Here is a 22,330-nt window from a genome sequence, read left to right on the forward strand (position 1 = left end):
TATATCTTCCGTTTGTTCGCTTGCTTTGATTTTTGGCCTCACAGCTTGTGGGGTATTAGTTCCCCAACCAGGGATGGAAGCCGTACTCTCTGCAGTGGAAGCACGGAGTCCTAACCACTGGACCGCCAAGGAATTCCCCACATATATATTGATTGTTTATCTTGCTTATTTCCAGCCTCACCCACCGCAATGAGCAGTCCGTGGGACAAGGATCTTGGTTGACCTGGTTCACTGCTGTAGCCTCACCACTTGGAACAGTGTCTGGCTCAGATTCGGCACGGAGTATAGCATCATGGAATGAAAGTGGTTGACTAGGGGACTTAAGGCTCTTGGGTACACTCTATAGGAGACTTGGGGATGAAACGGGGGCCTAACATCCTTGGGTATCTGACAGAGCGGAATCCCAGGTCACATGGAAATCCAGCTGTGCACAGGTTCATGGATGACCTAGAGTGGGGATACATGATTACAGCACACGGATGACCTAGACTGGGGACATATAATTATAGTGGAGCCCCCATGAAGAACTAGGGAATCTGGTGGTGGACACAGAGAATAGGTAGTGGCCAGAAAATTCACAAGGACCTCAAGGGGTTCTGGAAATTTCTCTGTAGGAGGATTGTGGCGTATTCTCAATGGAGGTATGGATCCAAGATATTTAAAAACATGCACCCTGATCCGTGGGTGGATATGGGGCCCCAATGCTAGTGGGAAAGGAGGCTGGGATGGGCAGATTGGGGGTCAAGGGGAACAGAGACAGGCGTTGGATCAGCAACTCCCCAACTTCTTTCCCTCTCCCGCTTCTGTCTCCCTCTTTCCTCTGTCCCTCCAATCTGTCCTATCTCCCCCCAGCATCTAGACCTCCACCTGTGTTTATCCCCCATATTTTGGGGTTCCCAGCCCTATGCTTATTTGTCGCTCGCTCTCTCCGTCTGTCTGTCTTCCCTCTGTCCACCTGTCTCTCTGCTCTTCCTCCTCCCTTGTTGGTTTCCCTCTCTCTCCCACTTTTCTCCTCTCTCTGACCCTCCATCGTTCCTGTCATCTTCCCCCAGTGCCCCACCTCTGTATCTTGCCCCTTCTGCCCCCGTCCGTCTATTTCTGTCCATTTCTCTCCCCATCTCTCAACCACTGTCTCTCTCCTCCATTACGCTCAGTCTCTCCCTGTCTCTGGCTCTGTTTTCGGTTCATCTCTTTGCCCGGCCGTCCATCTGTGTGTCTCTAACACCACCACCCCTTCCCCCATCCCCTGTCTCTCCACCTCTCTTTCCCTTCCCCTATCTCTCTCCATTTCTCTCTCTGATTTTCTCCATCCCTCTGTCTCTCGCAGGCACCTTCTCCCCTCTCCTCCGTCTCCCTGTGTCTCTGCTGCCCCTGGCTCTGTCCTGTCTCTGCCTGCCTGAGCGGCTCCCCGTCTCCCTGTCCGGCCCCAGCCCCGGTTCTGCCGGTCCCCGTCTCCCGTGCCGTCTGTCTTCTTTCCCCACTCGTGTCCGGCTCCGTCTCCCTTTGTGTCGCCCCGACTCTGCCCCTCCTGTGCGTCCCGCTCGTTCGGCTCCATGGTCCCTCCTGCATCCTTCCGTCGCTCCCAGCATCCTCCCACCGCGTCTCCGCAGCTCCGGCGCCCAGGCCCGCCCCCTGCCCCCGTTCCCCCTCCCCCTCCGAAAGGGTTAACTTTGGGGAAGGGCCCGGAGTCCCCGGATGGTGATGTCAGCGTGCCGGAGAGAAAGGACGAGGTGGCGGGGGGAGGCGGAGAGGAGGAGGAGGCGGAGGAGAGAGGGCGCGTGGGGGGGCGGGGGGGACCTCGGCCTGCAGCATCCGCCGGCCCGCACCTCAGACCCCCCCGGCGGGGGGAGGCGCAGGAAGGGGGGGGCCGGCCAGAAACGGGCTGGGGAGGGGGGGCCGCGCAGCCCCCCCGGGCCATGCTGACTCCCGGGGCCTGACCCCCCCGGGCCAGCCCCCCCTCCCCCAACTCCGCGGCCCGCCGACTGGGGGGGCCCCAGCCCAGCCCCCTGGGGACCCCCGGAGAGGTGGGGGGCAGCCGGGGGGGCCGGGACGGAGCGGTCGCCGGCCCCCACCGGAGGGACGGGGCGACTGGCCGCAGGGGGGGCGGCCGGGGGGCCGGTCGGGCCGGGACCAAGGGCATCATGTCGTCCGGGGGCAAGGATGGGGGCGGGGGCTCCCCCGCCTACCACCTCCCACACCCACACCCACACCCACCCCAGCACGCCCAATATGTGGGCCCCTATCGGCTGGAGAAGACGCTGGGCAAAGGACAGACAGGTGAGCCAGGGGAGGGGGCACCCGGGGTGGGGGCGAGGGGGGATGGGGGCAGAGGGCGGGACTCCTGGGCCCCCTGAGACCCTCTCAGAGAAGGGACTCGGGTTCCAGACTGCTGGATCCCCAGGCTGACGGGGTGAGGGGTCGGACTCTGGGGTCCCGACTTCTGGGGGAGGTGCGGGCCCAAAGGCTCCCCTGCTCTGGGGGCAGAGGTTGGAGGGTCCGGCCCCAGCATGGGCAAGGGACCTCGGCCTGCAGCCAGGATCCCGGCCGCCGGGAGTCCAGGTCCTTGGTGCAGTACCGCCGCAGGCTGGGGTGAGGTGCCGGCATGGGGGTGCGCCTCCCGAAGTGGCGTCTCTCCGCACTGTCCTCTGACCGCGGAGGGCCTCTGTTGGGGTGACAGGGGCACTGAGGCTGGGGCGATGGGGTCTCCAGCATCCTGCCCTTTCTCCAGCATGCTGGCTCAGAGTGGGGACGGGGAGGTGGAAAGGTGGATGCAGGAGGCAAATCCGTCAGGGGTGGCTGTGGACCTGGTGGTGGGGGGCAGTCATCTTCTGTTGTTGCTTAACCTCCGTAACCTCTTTCCTGCCAGGTGGGCGCTGGGTGGGGTAAGACAGGAGCTGGATACCTGAGTCCTGGGCCAGAGCTTCGGGATCAGGGGCCAGGCCTGGGGGAGGGTCAGACTCCGCATCCCAGGGCAAAAAGTGTGAAGGTGTTGCTGACCTCAATTCCTGAATTGTGGGGGAGGAAGGGGCCATAAGCCTGGACTTGAGGCTCTGAGGGAGGAGGGGCTGGGGGCTCGGACTCCTGGGTCTGAGGGTGGAGGGGGCTGGGGGCCTGCATTCCTGGGTTTGGGGCTTAACCTTGGGGAGTGGGCATACCCTTGGGGTGTGCATGCTCCCAGCTGCAGCTGCTGTTTTTAAAAGATCAAAGAAAGGACTTGAGAGGTCTGGGTTTGAGAGGAGGTGGAGGAGGATGGTCTGGGAAGGGGGCAATCACAAGATTATATTCCTTGGGAGACATGGTGTCTCCGGAAGATTAAAGAACTCAAGGAAGTGATGGGCTGAGAGAGAGAGGTTTGTCTGAAGGAGGTAGACTGGAGGACACAAAACTGTGGAGGCTCAGCGAGGCAAGACGGTGTGGAGAGGTGAACTCGAAGGGGCACTCGGAAAGGATGGAGAGTCCAGGGTGGCTGTGGAGGGACAGCCAGAAGGGACAGAATTGGACAACAGGGAGTGGAAAGAGAGTTGTGTGTGGCGGGAATGGCTGCTGTCAGCCCCCATGAGTTCAGGTCAGGGTGATTCGGGCCAGGTGGGGAAAAAGGAGGAAGTGGGGGGGGGGGCGTGGTGGTGCTTAGGAGCCAGAGGTGGGGAGACTGCCCTGGGAGCACTCCCCACATTTTCTGTCCCACTCCCCCAGGTCTGGTTAAACTCGGGGTCCACTGCATCACGGGCCAGAAGGTGGCCATCAAGATCGTGAACCGGGAGAAGCTGTCTGAGTCAGTGCTGATGAAGGTGTGTCTATGTGCTGGGGGAGAGGGGGCCCTTTGGGGCTGGGGACAGGGAGGGAGGCAAGGCTGACCGTCCGCCGTTCCTTTTCCCCCAGGTGGAGCGGGAGATAGCCATCCTGAAGCTCATTGAGCACCCACATGTCCTCAAACTCCACGACGTCTACGAGAACAAGAAATATTTGTAGGTATTTATAGACACCCAGCCCTCCATGCATCCTCCCCAAGTTCCCAGGGCGGGATGTTTCCAGAATCAAGGCCTGGAGGAGCCAGGGGAAACTTAAGCTCTCTTGGCCGGGCCACTGAAGGTCCAGTCCCGTCTCTACTGCACAAGGACAACCCCCCCCCACACACACTCATAATCCTCTGTGTTCCCATGCTGACCTGGCCTGACGCTCTGGGCCGATTGTATCCTGGCAGCAGGGCAGCTAAGCCTGAGCCGTCCCCGTGCCCGATGGGGGACAAGGCTGACCTTCCCCCTTCCTCCCCAGCCCCCGTCCCTCGCTCTGCTGTGCTGTGGGGAACACTCTGTACCGCATAATCTGGGTGCCCTCAGCCAGATCTGACTTGCTAAGGGCAGATCCCCCTGCCCTTCCCATGTGCTAGGGCAATGGGGCCTAACTGAGCCCCAGGCTCAGTGAATCCTGCCTCTTCCCAAACCCTTTCTCTGCAGCATTGGAGGCTTCCTTCCTCCCGCAGCATAACCCTGGGTGCTATAACTGGACACCCCAACAATGGGTCTGCTCAGGAGTTCTGAGTCTGTATCTGGAAGTCGATTACCCCCCCTTAGGTTGGGAGTGGGGTCCAGCTGTCCCGGCTCCAGACAACAGGCCTTTGTCTGGACTCTGGTGACCCAAGGGACAGCTGGACTGGGCAGCAGGAGAGGGGACACCCCCCCTGCGCGACCTCGCAGTCCCCAGTTTGAACTGACTCCAGCACCCGTCGGAGGCTGGATTTCCCCAGGAAGGAAGCTGCCCCAGCCCCAGGCGCTCATGGGATTTGTAGTCCTCAGGCTTTCCCCAGGTGTGGTGGCAGGGAGGGGCCATTGTTGCCCATTGGTGGAGCTATCACTCTCACTCCACCATCCTTGTGGGGAGGGAGGGCCCGTGGGACTTCTGTCTCACAGAGGAACCTCAGCCTTCCATTGATCTCATAGAAATTGAGCTTTTGTTTTCCTGGGGCTGATGGGAATTAGAGGTTTAGCCTCCCAGAGCCTGATGGGATTTGGAGTCTTTAAAATCCAGGTGGCTGATGGGAATTAGGAGTCTCCATGTCCCAGAGCCTTATGGGAGTTGAGAGTTTTTAACCTCTCAGGACCTGAAGGGAGTTGCAGTGTTTTACTTCACGGAAGTTGACTTAGATTGGTGCACAAGCCAATCTGTTTTTGCCAACAATTAATGAGAATTCTAGTTTCTTCATCTCAGAGGCTCATGGGAGTAAGAGACTTGCCTTCCCAGGGGCTAATGGGAGTAGGTGAGGGTGGCGTGGTCTTTATTGACTAAAGTCCTGTGAGAATCGGGGGGGATCTCTTTCTTCCAAGCGCTAATGAAGTTGCCTTATCTCCGGAAACAACTGGGATTCAAAGTATTAATACTCTTGAAGTTGACATGGGAATCTGTGCTGCCAGGGGGCTGATGAGAATTCAATTTTGACTTCCCAGAGGCTGATGAGACTGTCTTTTCTCTCAAGGACTGATGGGAATTGAAGTCTTTACTTCCCAGGGGCTGATGGGAGTTGTAGTCTTTACCTCACAGATGTTGACAGTTTAATTAGTACACATTGCGAGTGTGATTGCCCAAGAATAGATTAGAATTCCATTATCTGCATCCCAAACACTAATGAGAATGAGAACTTTGGCTTCCCAGAGGCTGATGGAAATACGGGGCTTTATTTCCTAGGGGCCTGTGAGAATTGGGATCTCTGACCTCCAGGTGCTAATGGAATTGCCTCATCTCCTGAGGAAAACTAGTCAGAGTGTTGACCTCTGGAGTTGGCATGCTGGCCAGGTTTAATGGAATTGAGTTTCTGCTTCCCAGAGGCTAACGGAATTTGGAGCCTCCTCCTCCCGGGGACTCATGGGAATTGGGGTCCTCTGCCTCCAGGGCCAGTGGCATTGAGGGCTTGTGCTTTTGGAAGAAGGAGGTCAGGCTCTTTGGTCCGCCACATGCCCCTTGCAGCCCTCTGCCCCCTCCGTGTCCCCCAGGTACCTGGTTCTGGAGCACGTGTCTGGAGGTGAGCTGTTCGACTACCTGGTAAAGAAGGGGAGACTGACCCCCAAGGAGGCCCGGAAATTCTTCCGCCAGATCGTGTCAGCGCTGGACTTCTGCCACAGCTACTCCATCTGGTGAGGGGCAGCTTGGGGGGGCGGCCGGGACAAGCATTACCCAACAGGCAGGCCTTGAAGCCAGAGTGCTACAGCCCGCTTTTCCAAAATTGAGATATAAGTCACACGTCGTAGGGAATTCCCTGGCAGTCCAGTGGTTAGGATTCCATGCTTCCACTGCAGGGGGCACAGGTTCAATCCCTGGTCGGGGAACTAAGACCATGCAAGCTGCGCTGTGTGACAAAAAACCAAAAGAAACAAACAAAAAAGCTTTCTACAGCATAAAATCCATCCTTCAGAGTGTACAATTGGGTAGTTTTGTGCATATTTGCAATGATATGCATCACTACTATGTAATTTTAGAACATTTCATCACCCCAAAAATCATTACCCTGTACCCTTTAAGCAGTCACCTCCCCCCCACCCCCAGCCTTGGGTAACCACTAATCTACTTTCTGTCTCTGTGGATTCACCTATTCTGGACACTTCCTATCAATGTGGTCTTTTGTGGCTGGCTTCCTTCACTTAGCAAAATGTTTTCATGTTGTAGTATATATCAGTACCCCATTCCTTTTCGTGACTGAGTAATATTCCATTGTATGTCTCTGCTATATTTTGCTTATCCATTTACCAGTTGGTGAACATTTTGGTGGTTTCTTCTTTCTGGCTATAATGAATAATGTGGACATATGAATATTTACATACAAGTTTTGGTCTGTGACCTATGTTTTCAATTCTCTTGAGTATATACCTAGGATCAGAATTGTTGGGTAGGGCTTCCAAGGTGGCTCAGTGGTATAGAATCAACCTGCTAAGCAGGAGATACAGGTTCGATCCCTGGGTTGGGAAGATCCCTTGAGAAGGAAATGGCAACCCACTCCAGTATTCTTGCCTAGAAAATCCCATGGACAGAGGAGCCTGTCAGGATATAATCCATGGGGTCATAAAAGAGTCGGATACAACTTAGCAACTAAACAACAACAACAGAGTTGTTGGGTCATATGGGAACTCTATATTTAGCCTTTTAAAGAAGTGCCAAAAAATAAAGAAAGGAAGAAGTGCCAGCCCATTTTCCAAAGCAGCTGTGTCATTCAGCATCCCCACCGGCAGTCTCTGAGGGTTCCGATCTCTTGCCAGCACTTGTTATTATCTGACTTTTTGATTCTACACATCCTAGTGGGTGTGAAGTGGTATCTCATTGTGGTTTTGATGTGCATTTCCCTGATGGCTAATGATGTTGAGCATCCTTTCATGTGCTTATTGGCCATGTGTATATCTTCCTTGGAGAAATGTCTGTTCAGATCCTTTGCCCATTTTTAATTGAGTTATTTATCTTTCTATTATTGAGCTGTAAGAGTTCTTTACTCCAGGAATGAGGGATGACTCTAGGAATAACTCCCAAGAGTTGCTTATTCTAAGAAAAAAATATTTTTATCAAACGCATATTTTTTTCAAGTAATTTCTCCCAGTTTGTGACATGCTTTTGCATTTTTATAACAATATCTTATGAAAAGCAAAGGTTTCACATTTTGATGAAGCCAGTTTGTTGGAGTTTTTTTTTCCTTTTACAATTCATGTTTTTTCTCTCCTATTTAAGAAATATTTGCCCAAGGACCTCCCTGATAGTCCAGTGGTTAAAATTCCATGTTTCCACTGCAGGGCACATGGGATAGATCCCTCCTTGGGACACTAAGATCCCACATGCCGTGGGGTGTGGCCAAAAAAAGAAAAAAGAAATATTTGCCTAGCTCAAAGTCATAAGGTTTCCTCTGATGTCTTCTAGAAGTTGTGTAGTTTTAGCTCTGGCCTTTAGGCTTGAGGTCCATTTCAAATTAATTTTTGTATATGGTGAAGGGTAAAAGCTGAGGGTCATTTTTTTTTTTTTTTTTGCATAAGGACGTCGTCCATATGAAAAGATCTTCCTTTCCTCATTCAGTTGCTTTCAGCTCTCAAAACAAGATATTCAATATGCAGCATTTTAATGATTAATTAAGGTGCAAAATAGAAGCCTCCAGTTCATCTTTCAGCCTCATTTTTTTGTACACCTCCCTCTCTGGGATAGGGGATGGGAGATGGGTTGAGGATCAGGCTGAAGGGGCTGAGACCTAGGACCAAAGCTTGGTGATGAAAAGGCAGCCCATTTAAACTGTCAACCCCTCCTTATTGACAGGTGTCAGGACCCTGACATTAAAGACACTGGCCTCCAGGGGGCGAGAGTCAACAGATTTATCAAGTCTGACCCAGTTAAGGGCCTCTTCCAACAGAAACTGTAAAACCTTCTGCCCCACCTTCCCCAGGACATCATTAACCCTTACCTCTTAAGGAGTTTGTCCCAGGGTGGGGGGTAAGGCGAAGGAGGAACCAATGATGGGCTTTAGTTGACAGTATTTTTTTTTATTTATTCTTCAGTATTGAAATATTTGATTTTTGTTTTGTTTTTGTCTGGGCCATGTGGCGTCTTAGTTCCCTGATCAGGGAATCCAACCCCTGTTCCCTGCAGTAGAAGCCGGGAGTCCTAACCACTGGACCACCCGGGAATTTTCTGAAATATTTGAATTTTTCAAAAAATTTTTTTTCTTTCTTTTTGGCTGTGCGGGGGCTCCTCTCTAGTTGTGGTGTGCGAGCTTCTTGTTGCTGGCTCTTGCTGTGGGGCAGAGGCTGTCGGGAGTGCGGGCTTCAGTAGCTGCCCCTGTTGGGCTCTAGAGCGCAGGCCCAACAGTTGTAGCCCCGGGGCTTAGTTGCTCCGCTGCACGTCGGGTCTTCCTGGATCGGCGATCAGACTCCGGTCTCCTGCATTGGCAGGCGGGTTCTTTACCACTGAGCCACCGGGGAAGCCCTGAAATATTGGAATATTTTCAGAGCCAGCTCAGTACCAGCCCTGCTTACCTCAAAAAAAGATCACTTTGCACATATTCAAATATCTGTGGATAAAATGATACATCATCTGGGGGTCTCCTGCGAAATCATCCAGTGGGGAAAGGAGAGCATATGTAGGGGTGGAGATAAGATGCGCCTCAAGCTGATAACGGATGAAGCTAGTGGGTGGGTACATCCTTGTCTCTGCTTTGGGGCATGTTTGCAAATGTCCCTAACTAGAAGTTGCCAGACTCGTTCCCCCTCTGAGAGATAGTGAACGGGGCAGGGGTGGGGGGGTTCGGGGGTGGTCCTCAGACTCCGGGAAGAGGACGGAGGCCTGAGCCCCACCATCCTGTCTCAGTCACAGAGACCTGAAGCCTGAGAACCTGCTTCTGGACGAGAAAAACAACATCCGCATCGCAGACTTCGGCATGGCATCCCTGCAAGTGGGGGACAGCCTTCTAGAGACCAGCTGTGGGTGAGTGGGGGCCTGCCACCTGCGCCCCAGGGAGCGGGTAGAAGCCCGCCAGAGGCTCACACCGGCTCTGTCCCTCAGGTCCCCCCACTATGCGTGCCCGGAGGTGATTAAGGTGAGCGAGGGGCGGGCAGAGGGGGAGAGGAGCGGCCGGGGGTGGGGGGCCCGGGAGAGGTGAGCTTCAAGGCCGCCCTTCTCCTGCCAGGGTGAGAAGTACGATGGCCGCCGGGCTGACATGTGGAGCTGCGGAGTCATCCTCTTTGCCCTGCTCGTGGTAAGGCCGTCCTTGCCTCTCCCCACCCTGTTTCTAGAACAGTCCTCCACCTGCTGGAAGCACAGAACATCTACTTCCACCCTCAACTCAGGGGTTGTCTCCCAGATATTTAACTGGTACCAGGAAAGTGTGTGGGGGGCTATTTACCAACAGAGCAAAATCCTGGGGGCACCCCTCTCTGTGCCCAGAGCCAACTATCCAGTCACAGAACCGTGAGAAAGTCTGGAGGGTCCCCTGGGAAGGGATGGGGCGGCCAGGAGGACTTGGAGCACTCGGGCTAGCGGCTGCTTACTAACTGATCCTAATGTAGTGATTAATAGGGCCTTCCCTGGTGGCTCAGTGGTCAAGAATCCACCTGCCACTGCGAGAGACGCAGGTTCAATCCCTGGTCCGGGAAGATTCCCCTGGAGAAGGAAATGGCTACCCATTCCAATATTCTTGCCTGGGAAATCCCATGGACAGAGGAGCCTGGTGGACTACGAGGAGTTGCAATGAGTCAGACATGACAGCGACTGGACAGCAACAACTGGATTAATAGAACCAAACTGGGGAACATGAGCTCTGACTACAGGGCCTTTGCACCTACTGTCCTGTCCCTGCCAGCCCTGTTGCTCACCTGGTTAACACTAGAGTTCTTGTAGCTCTCAGCTCAATCGTCGCCCTTCCAGGAAGCCTCCCCGGGGCCCCCTCCCTCCCGCCATGAGGTCAGATTTCCCAGTGGGAGGCTGTCTGCTCCCCGGCGGCTAACAGAGTTGTCATTGTGTGTTTAAGTCCTTGAAGGGTGTCTCTCTGTGCTCGCCCCTCCTCTTCCAGGCACTGGATTTAGGGTTCCCCTCCCGAAAGCCTGGAGGAGTTCACCTCCAGATCCTCAATGAATTACATCTGCAGAGATGTAATTGTAAACAGGGTCACATTCTGAGCTTCCGGGTAGACAGGAATTCTGGGGGGACACCACTCAACTTGCTACACCCCCAGATTCCCACAGGCCTCGCTCGGCCTGGTCTGCCTAATTCAGCCCAGTGTCACCTCAGGCACCCAGTCACTGTACAGCTGTTTGCTGCATCACCAGCCTCTCCCACTCCTGCAAGCGGAGCTGCAGGCGGTCAAGGGCTTGCTTTTGTTCACCACTGGATCCCCGACCTGTAAGGAGGCTCGGTCTTTGTGGAATGAATGAAGATTACCTACCCCTCCCTAACCTGGGGAGAAGCATGTTTTTAAAGGACAGGCTCCAAGCTCCAACCCCAGCCTTTTAGGTGCTGGACACACACTGCCCATCGCCAAATCACTGTTCTGCCACTTCAGAGCCAGGTGGTCTTGTGCAAATGGTTGGATGCCTCCATGCCTCCGTTTCCCCATCTGTAAAGTGGAGACAGCCCCCGCTCCCCACGTCCCGGGGCTTGTGGTGAGGACTGACCGTGTCACTGCGTGTGAAGCACTTAGGCACTCTTCTGGTATACACTGAGCTCTGTGCGTAAGGGGTCCTGTCATTCCTCACGCAGGGGGCTCTGCCCTTCGACGATGACAACCTCCGCCAGCTGCTGGAGAAGGTGAAACGGGGCGTCTTCCACATGCCCCACTTCATCCCTCCAGACTGCCAGAGCCTGCTGCGGGGGATGATTGAAGTGGAGCCCGAGAAAAGGCTCAGCGTGAGTTGGGGGACGGGCATGGAGGGACGGTGGGAGGTGGGGACAGAGTCCCCGGGGCGTCATGGAACAGGTTTCCAGGGCCCGTCCCTCTGTCCCCGAGGCAATGGCTGGGAGCGGGGTCGCTGGCTGAGCCCCATCCTGCGTCCTGCCCGCCTGCCACTCCAGACTGGGGAGGAGGAAACACCACACACAACGTGCACACACACGCGAGAGGACACATGTGCATAGTGGACACACACACCACACACACACACACAAACATGAGAGGACGCATGTGCATAGTGGACAAACACACACACCACACACACACACACCACACCACACCACACACACACACAAACATGAGAGGACACGTGCATAGTGGACACACACACACACACACAGAAATGAGAGGACACATGTGCATAGTGGACACACACACACACCACACTCACACACACACATGAGAGGACGCATGTGCATAGTGGACAAACACACACCACACACACACACACACACCACACCACACACACACACACAAACATGAGAGGACACGTGCATAGTGGACACACACACACACACAAATGTGAGAGGACACATGTGCATAGTGGACAAACACACCACACACACACACACCACACCACACACACACACAAACATGAGAGGACACGTGCATAGTGGACAGACACACACACAAATGTGAGAGGACACGTGCATAGTGGACACACACACACACCACACCACACACAAACATGAGAGGACGCATGTGCATAGTGGACAAACACACACACCACACCACACACACACACAAACATGAGAGGACACGTGCATAGTGGACACACACACACACCACACCACACACACACACACACAGACACACAAACATGAGAGGATGCATGTGCGTAGTGGACACACACACCACACACACACACAGAGATACCACACCACACCACACACACATACACAGACACACATACAAACATGAGAGGACGCATGTGCATAGTGGACACACACACCACACCACAAACAAAGACACACAGACACACGCCCGGGAGGCCGCATGTGCGTACTGGACAAACATACTGACACACTCACACTCACACACCCCACACCAGAAAAAGAAAACCCCCTCCCAAAAAACCTGGGAGGGCGCATGCGCATACTGGCCGTTGCAAGGCAGTGTAAGCAGGATGCCACTGCGCATGCACATGCGAGAGATGTAGCCAGGGCCCCCGCCCCGCCTCCACTCCGCAATAGTCAGGCTGCGCCGCGAGCCGCCACTAGGGGGAGACATGAGCTGGCGTGCTGCCCGCCCTTTGGGGGGCGCGTTAGGGATCCCCCAACGCCACCTAGGCAACTTTAATTGCGCACCTGCTGTGTTCAAACGACCTCACTTCTGCTTCTCTACCAACCACGCCCCTCACAGCTGGAGCAAATTCAGAAACACCCCTGGTACCTGTGAGTATGGGGGAACTGGACACCTGGGTCCTAGGGGGAAGGAGAGGACCCCAAATATCAAGGGCCCCCCAAAGTAGGAGAGCCTGCTAGGGAGCGGGGTGCCAAGGGTCCTGAATGAGGAGGGGCTGGGGGTCTGGACTCCTGGATCTGAGGTGGAGGTGTGCTGGGGCTCTGACTCCAGGGTTCCCAATAAGGGAGCAGGCTGGGACGGGAGACCCCGGAGCCTCTGCTTTAGGAGACATAGGAGACGCCCGGTTCCCTACGATTCTTCTCCTCCCCAGGGGCGGGAAACACGAGCCAGATCCGTGCCTGGAGCCAGCCCCGGGCCGCCGCGTGGCCATGCGGAGCCTGCCGTCAAACGGAGAGCTGGACCCGGATGTCCTGGAGAGCATGGCTTCACTGGGCTGCTTCAGGGACCGCGAGCGGCTGCACCGGGAGCTGCGCAGTGAGGAGTAAGACCCCCCCCCCCCGATCCTGACAGACACCCTGGCCACGTGGGGTGAGGGTGTCCCCCAGCACCCTGCCGGGAGCCCACACACAGAGCCCCCTCGTGGGGAGGCCTGGCCACTAAAAGGGACGTGGAGCTGTTCCAGGGGGAACCAGGCGGAGGTGGGTGGTAGGACCAGTGGGGAGAAGAAAGGATGCTGAAAAGTATGAATAGCTGCTGAGGACGACTCAGCGCCTCACGTAGTGCTTCCGTACAGTAAGTGCTCAGAGGTTGAAGTGAAAGTGTTAGTTGCTCAGTGGTGTCCGACCCTTTGCCACCGCATGGACTGCAGCCCGCCAGGCTCCTCTGTCCATGGGACTCTCCAGGCAAGGACACTGGATGGGTTGCTGTTCTCCAGGGGACCTTCCCCATCCAGGTACTGAAACTGGGTGTCCTGCAGTGCTGTCAGACTTTACTGTCTGAGCCACGTTAGCATCATTATTACATCATTGGGTAAAAGGAGGCTGAGCTGTATACTGAGACCAAGGGACCAACCCTATTGATACCTAGGAAAATGGAGCCATCAGCAGAGAGCCTGAGTGCACTGAGCCCCACAGAGCCACAGACACAAGGAGGGGATGAGACCAGCCCTGGGACCTGACCTCTGACCCCAGTGCTCTCCTGCCCCCACCCCCCTTAGGGAGAACCAAGAGAAGATGATATACTACCTGCTTTTGGATCGGAAGGAGCGGTACCCCAGTTGTGAGGATCAGGACCTGCCTCCCCGGAATGATGTTGGTGAGAAGGGCAGGCCGGGGAGTCCAGACCCCAGATTCCCCAGGGAGGGACGGAGGGGCTGCAGGCCTTGAGCTTTTAACTTTAGACTCCCTGACTTGCCCCGAGACCCTTGTCAAAGTCCCTTTTCACTCTGAGCCTCAGTTTCTGCGTCTGTATGAGTGTCATGCCCAGCTGCACCAGTGCACCCTCTGATCAGGATGATACTCTCGGCCCGCAGACCCGCCTCGGAAGCGTGTGGATTCCCCCATGCTGAGCCGTCACGGGAAGCGGCGGCCAGAGCGGAAGTCCATGGAAGTCCTGAGCATCACAGATGCTGGGGGTGGTGGCTCCCCAGTGCCCACTCGACGGGCCCTGGAGATGGCCCAGCACAGCCAGAGGTGGGAGCCCCTTCCCCTCCACTGGAATGCACAGCCCTGGGTGGAGAGAGGGTTCAGGGCTCCAACGCTATGGCCACCTCAGCGTGACTGGGACAAGTCTCCTTCCCTCTCTGGCCCTCATTTCCTCATCTTGAAGGAGTGTGGAAGGGAGAAGACATCTGAGCCTTCTGAAACCCTCCCACCTGATTTTTTTCCCCTTAATCTGTTCTGGAAACAGATCCCGTAGTGTCAGTGGAGCCTCCACTGGTCTGTCGTCCAGTCCTCTGAGCAGCCCAAGGGTAAGGCCAGGCCCCAGGTGGATTAAGGGGGGTAAGGGAATGAAGACCCTGTGGAGCAAAGCTTAAGCAGCAGAACTTATAATTCCCATGAAGTCCTGGAACGTTGCCTCCTTGTCCCCAAAGAGCCAAAGACCCAAGGCCTCGTTAGTATCTTAGTCCACTGACCGACCATTTCCCACGTCATTTCCCACGCCGGGCTTTCAGTGTGCCTGAAGGGTCCCATTTATTCATCTAACTAAAGTTAGTTGAGCACCTACTCTGTTCTTGTCACTGCTGGGTTTACAGTCCCGGAGCATGATAGAAAACGTCCCTGCCCCCAACTCAACAATGGGGGTGGGGGTGGGGGTGTTGAGGAAATAATTGGACTGCAAGTTCCGTCATGCTTTGGGGTGCACCCCGTGTGTGTGTGTGTGTGTGTGTGTGTGTGTGTGTGTGTGTGCGTGTGCGTGCGCGCGCGCGCGCGCATGCACCTGTGGGGCTCCTAGGGTGTCCTGGGAGTTGTAGTCCCCTCTCTCACTCGACTCCACTGCTCTACAGAGTCCAGTGTTTTCCTTCTCGCCGGAGCCCACTGGAGATGAGGCCCGGGGTGGGGGCTCCCCGACTTCTAAAACGCAGACGCTGCCTTCTCGGGGCCCCAGGGGTGGGGGTGCCGGGGAGCAGCCCCCGCCCCCTAGTGCCCGCTCCACACCCCTGCCCGGCCCCCCAGGCTCCCCACGCTCCTCTGGGGGGACCCCTTTGCACTCGCCCCTGCACACGCCCCGGGCCAGCCCAACTGGGACCCCAGGGACAACGCCGCCCCCCAGCCCTGGTGGCGGAGTTGGGGGAGCCGCCTGGAGGAGTCGTCTCAACTCCATCCGCAACAGTTTCCTGGGCTCCCCCCGCTTTCACCGGCGCAAGATGCAGGGTACGGAGGTCCTTTGGGGGTGAAGGGTGTGGGATGTGTACTCCTGAGTCCTAATGTGGGGTGGGGGCTGCGGTCTAACATCTGGGTCCCCAGGAAGGACCAGGCTGGGGGCCTGGACTCCCACGACCTATGAGAAGATGCTGTTGGGAGCAGAGATTAAGGTGTTGGGGAGAGGCCTCCAACTCTGGAGGAGGAGCTTGCCAGAAGGACATCCCCCTTCAGTGCCGTGGCTTACCTTCCCGTTGGCTCATGGCTAACAAGCTCCACCCCCAGAAGGCGTGGCCCAACCAGGGAGGGGCCACATCCCTGGAGAGAACGTCACGCAGCGCACATGCCTTTTGGGGTTTAACTGCTGGGAAGTGAACAGACTCGGGTCTGGAATCCCTGGATGGAGGTCCCTGCTGGACACCAGGTGACGGACACATGTTGACCTTGCTCTGTCTTCCCCAGTCCCCACTGCCGAGGAGATGTCCAGTTTGACGCCAGAGTCCTCTCCAGAGTGAGTCTGACAGGGAAGGGAAAAGAGGGGATGGAAGGGGCGATTCCATTAGTCTCCTCCCACCCCACCTCCAACCTATCTGTTCCCACTCAGGCTGGCAAAACGGTCTTGGTTTGGGAACTTCATCTCCTTGGACAAAGAAGAACAAATATTCCTTGTGCTAAAGGATAAACCTCTCAGCAGCATCAAAGCGGACATTGTCCACGCCTTCCTGTCGGTGAGGGGCCTGGGTCCCCATGCACCCTGGCTTCCACAGAACTACAAATCCCAGCAGCCTCCGGGGTCCACCTCCTTAGTGCTGCCCTGGGGTCCACCTCGGGCTCATGGGATTTGTAGTTTTTTAGCCAGAGTTGGTTGTGGTCACTGTGGAGACAAAAGCCAGGTGTATTGCGCCTTGGGGCCTGGAAGTGAGAAATAAGATCCGGAGTTACTATTCCCTGCATGTTAGTATCTACTGAGAACTAGTGAGTTGCCATTCCCCTACCACTAGGTCTGAGATTGGCAAAAGGAACTATCAATACTTCTAGTGGACTCGGGGGTTGTCCGCTGGATCCTGTGGTTCTTTGCCCAAGGAGCTCATGGGACTTAACGTTTCTGAGACAGCTGTGACTTTGGGCAGGGTTTGTGGAAGAAGGAAGGAGTTCATTTAATGTGGTACTGGGGCCTGGGGCTGGCACCAGATGTGAAAGTCCATATTACCATGGGATTCAGTAGCTCAGTCATTTTTCCGATGCCCTGTTTATAAGATAGAGAAAACTATAAATCCCAGCAGGCAGTGGAGCCTCCCAATGCCTCTTCTGTTATCCTTTTCCCCTGGTGTCTGAGGGGACTGGTGTTTCCTGGGGCAGAGCTGGTCAAGGGCTGCTTATCTGTGCCTTGGAGTCAGGTCACTGAAATCACCCTCTCCTCTTGTTCCCGTCCCTCTCAGATCCCCAGCCTGAGTCACAGCGTGCTGTCACAGACCAGCTTCAGGGCTGAGTACAAGGCCAGCGGTGGCCCCTCCGTCTTCCAGAAGCCCGTCCGCTTCCAGGTGGACATCAGCTCCTCTGAGGGTCCAGAACCCTCCCCCCGGCGGGACGGCAGCGGTGGTGGTGGCATCTACTCAGTCACCTTTACACTCATCTCCGGTAAGCGTCCAGTGCCGCGGCTGCCCCCTGGTGTGTGGGATGCTCAAGACCGCTGAGGGTAGCAGTCCTCTAAAGTTGCAGGTTATCAAAGTCTGAAGAGGCTAGTTTAGATAGACATTCCCCAAACATAATTATCCCAAAAGAGTTTACCTAAAGGCACTTATTTATGTCTATTTTATTAACTGAAAAGTTTCATTGTATCTAGTTATCTTTCTTGTGGACAAACTTTGTAACAGGAATAATAAGATCTTATTTATTTGATTTCTAGGAAGCCTAGATACAATAAAAATATTATACTTAATGTTGATGACTCTAAAAATATGTCTGTATTAATTAATGCAACAAACTTAAGCTAAATTTAGTGCCAGGTATTAATGCTATACTGAATGTTTCCCAGTTCATGCAAACCTGAAAGTCATTAGGGTTAGTTTCTTTTCCATTTCTGAGCATTTACATAAGTGCCTATTTTCCTGTAAGCCAATAAATAGAGCTCATTTACAGATTAATTTTGGCAGAAACACACATCTACAGCACACACATATAGATGCCATACAGATGCACCAACAGACACCCCATAGTTTTCATTTCAGAATTTCAGCCAGGAGTCAGTTACAATCACGTAAAACCCAACAGTTAGAAAAGAGGTTGGATTCAGATCACCTATCTCCCTTTTGTTCTCTCTTTCAGAGTTACCTTGCCTCCAGTGTTCAGTTTACTTTTTACATTTTTAAACATTCTTTTTCAATATTTGTTTGCTTATTTATCTGGCTTTGTCAGGTTTTAGTTGCAACACACGAGCTCCTTGCTGCTGCACATGGACTCTGGTTGTGATGTCCTGGCTCAGTCCTTGCTCTGATGCACATGGGATCTTAGTTCCCCGACTAGGGATTGAACCTGTGTCCCCTGCATTGGCAGGCAGATTCTTAACCACAGATACCACCGGGGAAATCCCTCAATGAGGCATTTTTGGAATTTGGAAAACTCTGGGGGCTTCTGCATACGAATGAAAATAGGAAAATGTGATGAGAGCTCTCTAAAATTTTATAATTTAGAAGTTTTTCCAATCCGAAAGATTCAAGAAGCTAGCCCTACAAATATTTTCCCTGCTAAGCTAATTTTTAAAAAGAGGAAAAACTCTTACCACTGTTGTTTCCAGTACACCCTCCAGGCAGAGGTCCAGGAGACTGCAGGCTTTTAACTGTGTGTGAAAAATCCGTTGTAGGGTGCTGAAAAGACCTATGTTGGCCATTTCAGGGCAGGATTTCCTTTAATTCTCAATTAAGTGGTTGCAAGTATACATAAGCCCAGCTGGTAGTCCCATCAGTGGCTGTCTGTACAGGAGCTGTTTGGCCTTTGAGGCGCAATTTCCCATTATTAATTTTGTAGCCTAATTCAGATAGGAAATACAACCTAAGCAACTTTCTGAGGGCACTGTGGCAAATCGCCTGTGTGCTGCTTCCGAATCTAGCAAGGAGTTACCCTGGATTACTTTTTTCAACTTTTTCCGTGTTTTAATTAAAAGATATTTTTTGGCTGCACTGGGTCTTTGTTGCTGCGCATGGGCTTTCTCTGGTTGCAGGGGTGGGGGCTGCTCTCTGCTTGTGGTCCTCGGGCTTCTCACTGTGATGGCATCTCTTGTTTGGGACCACAGGCTCCGGGGCTTGCGGGCCTCAGTAGTTGCGGCGCACAGGCTTAGTTGCTCCGTGGCATGTGGGATCTCCCAGACCAGGGACCGGATGGGGGCCCCTGCCTGGTAAGCTGGATTCTTAACCACTGGACCGTCAGGGAAGCCCCCAAGGCTGCTCTTGACTGCTTGTTTCTCCCAGGTCTCACACCGCCTCCCTTCCCTAATTAACAACTGCTTGAATCTGCCCCTTGGAACTCAGGGAAGGTCATGGAGGCTGAATGAAGGCTGTTTCCTAAAATCAGAGAAATGGGGGACATAGAGAGGCTTTGTGCCCAGGAGCCCCACAGGGCCCTGCTTGGTATCATTAAGAGCTGAATAACTCAGTCTGTCCTTTCACTAGCAAAAGTTTCTTTTCAGACCATATAGCAACTTGTTTAATTTTGAATATAAGTCAAATTTAGCAAAAACCCAGCCAGTTATGTTTCCCTGGGCCTCTTGCCCAGGTCCTGCCTAGGAAATGCACTGGAGCCCCTTCAGATTTCAAACCTTAAGTGAAAACAGTGCAAATAAAATTTTCAGGATCATCACTCAAACAGTGAGAGCTGGGTAGCAGGAGAACTCATCAGGACACCTGAGAAGTATCGAGAAGCCCGGCAGGCCCGTGCTGGTTCTTAGCGTTGGTTCTGGCGGACTCCCGGTGCCCTCTGGTGGGTGACTGTCATATCCAGCCAGTTAACCCAGCACGGCAGATGAAAAGATGAATCCGTTGATTTAAGAAAAACATGGAGGGACTTCCCTGGCGGTCGAGTGGTTGAGTGGTTGAGAATTTGCCTGCCCATGAAGGGGACACAGGTTCAATCCCTGTTCTGGGAGGATCCCACATGCCATGGAGCAAGTAGGCTGGTCTGCCAGCACTATTGAGCCCATGCTCTGCAACAGAAGAAACCACTGCAGTGAGCACCACAACTAGAGAGTGGCCCCTGCCCCCCGAAACTAGAGGAAAAGGCACGCACAGCAGGGAAGACCCGGTGAAGCCAAAAATAAATAAAACTTTTAAAAGAAGGAAAAAATGGACAATTTTATTCTAGTCAAATTGAGTACTACTATAAGCCAGGAGCAGCCGCTCAGAAAGTCTGAGAACTGTTCCGCTTATGAGCGGTCCACACACCATTATATGCGTTTGTGAGACAGAGGGCCGTACATGAAATGACGCGTTACTGACAGTTTGCACGATCCAGGTGCAGAGCGAGTCGTGGGTCATGGGTCATCGTCAGGATTAGGAAGGTTACCTCCTAGGCAGGTGTGCTCAATGCAGGCGCACGACAGAGACACAGCAAGAGGGAGAGGAGGCCCAAACGGGCGGAGAACATTGTTCACGTTTGAATTTTTCCCCTCTTGCCGGAAAACATGGATCTTGCTTCATTGGTCTGTTGCCCTGCCCCTTGCAGGTCCCAGCCGCCGGTTCAAGCGGGTGGTGGAGACCATCCAGGCCCAGCTGCTGAGCACACACGACCAGCCGTCCGTACAGGCCTTGGCAGGTGGGAGGCACTTGGGGGACCTGCGGGGGCAGGGCAGTGAGGTGGAGGGGGCACTTCTGGGGGCCAAGTGGTACAGGGGCCTGTGTTACCAGTGAGGCTTCAGCTGCAGGGCTCCCAGGGAACCAGGCCTCCCCGAGCCTGAGAAGGCCTCGCCACGGAGGGAGGGGGCCTCCAGGGTCCCTAGGGGGCCACCGGTCTCTTGTTGGAGGTGGTGGCACTCCCTGCCACCGGAGGCTCCTGAACTATGTTCTGGAGGAGGGCGGCCAGCCGTCCCGAGGTTCCCGACACCAGGGACTCTCAGTGCTAAAACCAGGACAAGGCGGTCTCTGTCTCACAGACCCTTCTGGCCCTGGTGGGCCTGGCTTTCACAGCTTCGGGCCTCTCCCCGGGAGGGGGTGAGGTCTGTGCTCCAGGGGGAAGGGGCTTCTCTGTGCCACCTGGTGGTCAGGAGCGGAGTCCCCTAGCCACCAGGGATCACGGAGGTCAAGGTCACAAACAAACTCTGTGGTTCCTACATCATCAACTTATTATCACGCAGCCCTGGGGTCAGAGGTCCAACACAGATGAATGGGGCTAACCTCAAGTGGAGGGCTGTCCCGATAGGCAGGTAGAGGAATTCTGCCCTGTTAGTCTGCTTCTCCAGGGTGACCAGAAGCCAGGAAGGCCCCCTGAACCTTTCTAGACCCGGCTGCCAAGGAAAGATGGCCTTGACGGCCAGAGTTCCTTAAAGGGCACACCTTCAGAGATGTAGGACCCACAGGGACCCGGGGTCCAAGACTCGTGCCTTATACAGGGAGTGGGGCAGTGCGGGGACCTCCGACTGATCCCCAGAGAAGGGCAGCCCTGGGGGTTGCTATGGCAGCATGGCCTCCAGCAGTCAGTGTCTCTGAAGGGGTGGTCTCTGGTATGGGACCTCAGGCCTTGTTTCGGGCCCCATGGAAACTGCTGCCTGACCACTGGGAACCAGCCCTGGCCAGGTCTGGCCAGTGGCCCAGTCATGCAGGCGCTGCTGGGAGAGCCGGAACAACCTGCTGGGGGCTCCCCAAGGCTCCCAAAGGGAAGGGGGCGCTTTGGCCTCGATAGGGGGCCTTGGAGAGTGCAGTAACCAGAGTCTCGGCTGTCTCCTGAGCTGGACCTACCAGGACTCCCTGGGGCTTGGTCTGGTCTCCACGGCCTCGGCCTGGAGGGCTGTGCCCTGTTGGTGCAGGGCAGGCAGGCCTCGTGGTGGTTGGCGTGAGTGAGCCCTGGCAGCCTTCCCCCACGCCCTCACCACCAGAGGTTTGGCACCCTTTCCTGAGGCCAGACTGCTTCCCCCACCCACTCCGCCCCTGCACAGACGAGAAGAACGGCGCCCAGACCCGGCCCGCCGGGACCCCACCCCGAAGCCTGCAGCCCGCGCCCAGCCGCCCAGACCCGGAGCTGACCAGCTCTCCCCGCCGAGGCCCCCCTAAGGACAAGAAGCTCCTGGCCACCAACGGGAGCCCCCTGCCCTGACCCCAGGGGGCCGGGGAAGGAGGGGCGCCCCCTCCACCCCCCTTCCCTGCCCTCCCAACTGTGAATCTGTAAATAGGCCCCAAGGCGTCCGTGGGGAGGGGGGAGACACAACACACCCGGCCCTGCCCTTCGGGGATGGGGCTCCGGGGGCCATGCCCAACGAGGGGGGGTTTCTGGGGGGACTGTGGGTGGGGGAGCCGTTTCTATTTTATTTATTGATTAATTTATTATTTTATTTATTGATCAGTCTCTCTGCGGGGTGGGGTGGGGGAGGGACAGGGGCTGGTTGGGGTGGCTTAGCAGATCCGGACGGACAGGGCCGTCTGTCCTTGTGTGCCCAACTCCCCCTTCCTGGGCCCCCCCCCTTCCCCCCCAGTCCTGTCCCTCTCCCCCCATGACCTTCTGTACGGATTTGCTCTCCGGAAGGAATTCTGATTTCGCGTGATCCTGCCTGCGTCCGTGTCTCTGA

The 22,330-nt window shown here is 55.1% G+C and overlaps 1 protein-coding gene across 2 annotated transcripts; it reads left to right on the top strand.

Moving 5' to 3' along the window:
• The first annotated feature begins 1,811 nt into the window (after positions 1-1,811).
• Positions 1,812-22,306, top strand: BRSK1 (BR serine/threonine kinase 1). 2 transcript variants are annotated; one of them, XM_020889597.2, is made up of 19 exons: positions 1,812-2,277; positions 3,694-3,788; positions 3,880-3,965; positions 5,985-6,125; positions 9,322-9,438; positions 9,517-9,550; positions 9,641-9,709; positions 11,209-11,355; positions 12,761-12,792; positions 13,074-13,244; positions 13,920-14,017; positions 14,235-14,394; positions 14,612-14,672; positions 15,210-15,576; positions 16,027-16,075; positions 16,169-16,292; positions 17,004-17,202; positions 20,278-20,367; positions 21,704-22,306. In XM_020889597.2, exons 1-19 carry the CDS (start codon positions 2,142-2,144, stop codon positions 21,859-21,861), a joined length of 2,334 nt encoding a protein of 777 aa, XP_020745256.1. In that variant the 5' UTR covers positions 1,812-2,141; the 3' UTR covers positions 21,862-22,306. The 2 variants fall into 2 exon arrangements, with proteins under 2 accessions (XP_020745256.1, XP_020745257.1); XM_020889598.2 differs by lacking the exon at positions 1,812-2,277 and having other exon boundaries at positions 3,700-3,788; positions 3,880-3,969.
• Positions 22,307-22,330: the final 24 nt, after the last annotated feature.

Source organism: Odocoileus virginianus, chromosome 20, assembly GCF_023699985.2.
Source record: "Odocoileus virginianus isolate 20LAN1187 ecotype Illinois chromosome 20, Ovbor_1.2, whole genome shotgun sequence".
Classification (NCBI taxonomy): domain Eukaryota; kingdom Metazoa; phylum Chordata; class Mammalia; order Artiodactyla; family Cervidae; genus Odocoileus; species Odocoileus virginianus.

Coding starts and splice junctions, on each gene's coding strand:
- BRSK1 (XM_020889597.2), top strand. CDS start 2,142: ATGTCGTCCGGGGGCAAGGATGGGGGCGGGGGCTCCCCCGCCTACCAC. Junction 16,076..16,168: donor ACGCCAGAGTCCTCTCCAGA/GTGAGTCTGACA, acceptor GTTCCCACTCAG/GCTGGCAAAACGGTCTTGGT. Junction 17,203..20,277: donor CACCTTTACACTCATCTCCG/GTAAGCGTCCAG, acceptor TGCCCCTTGCAG/GTCCCAGCCGCCGGTTCAAG.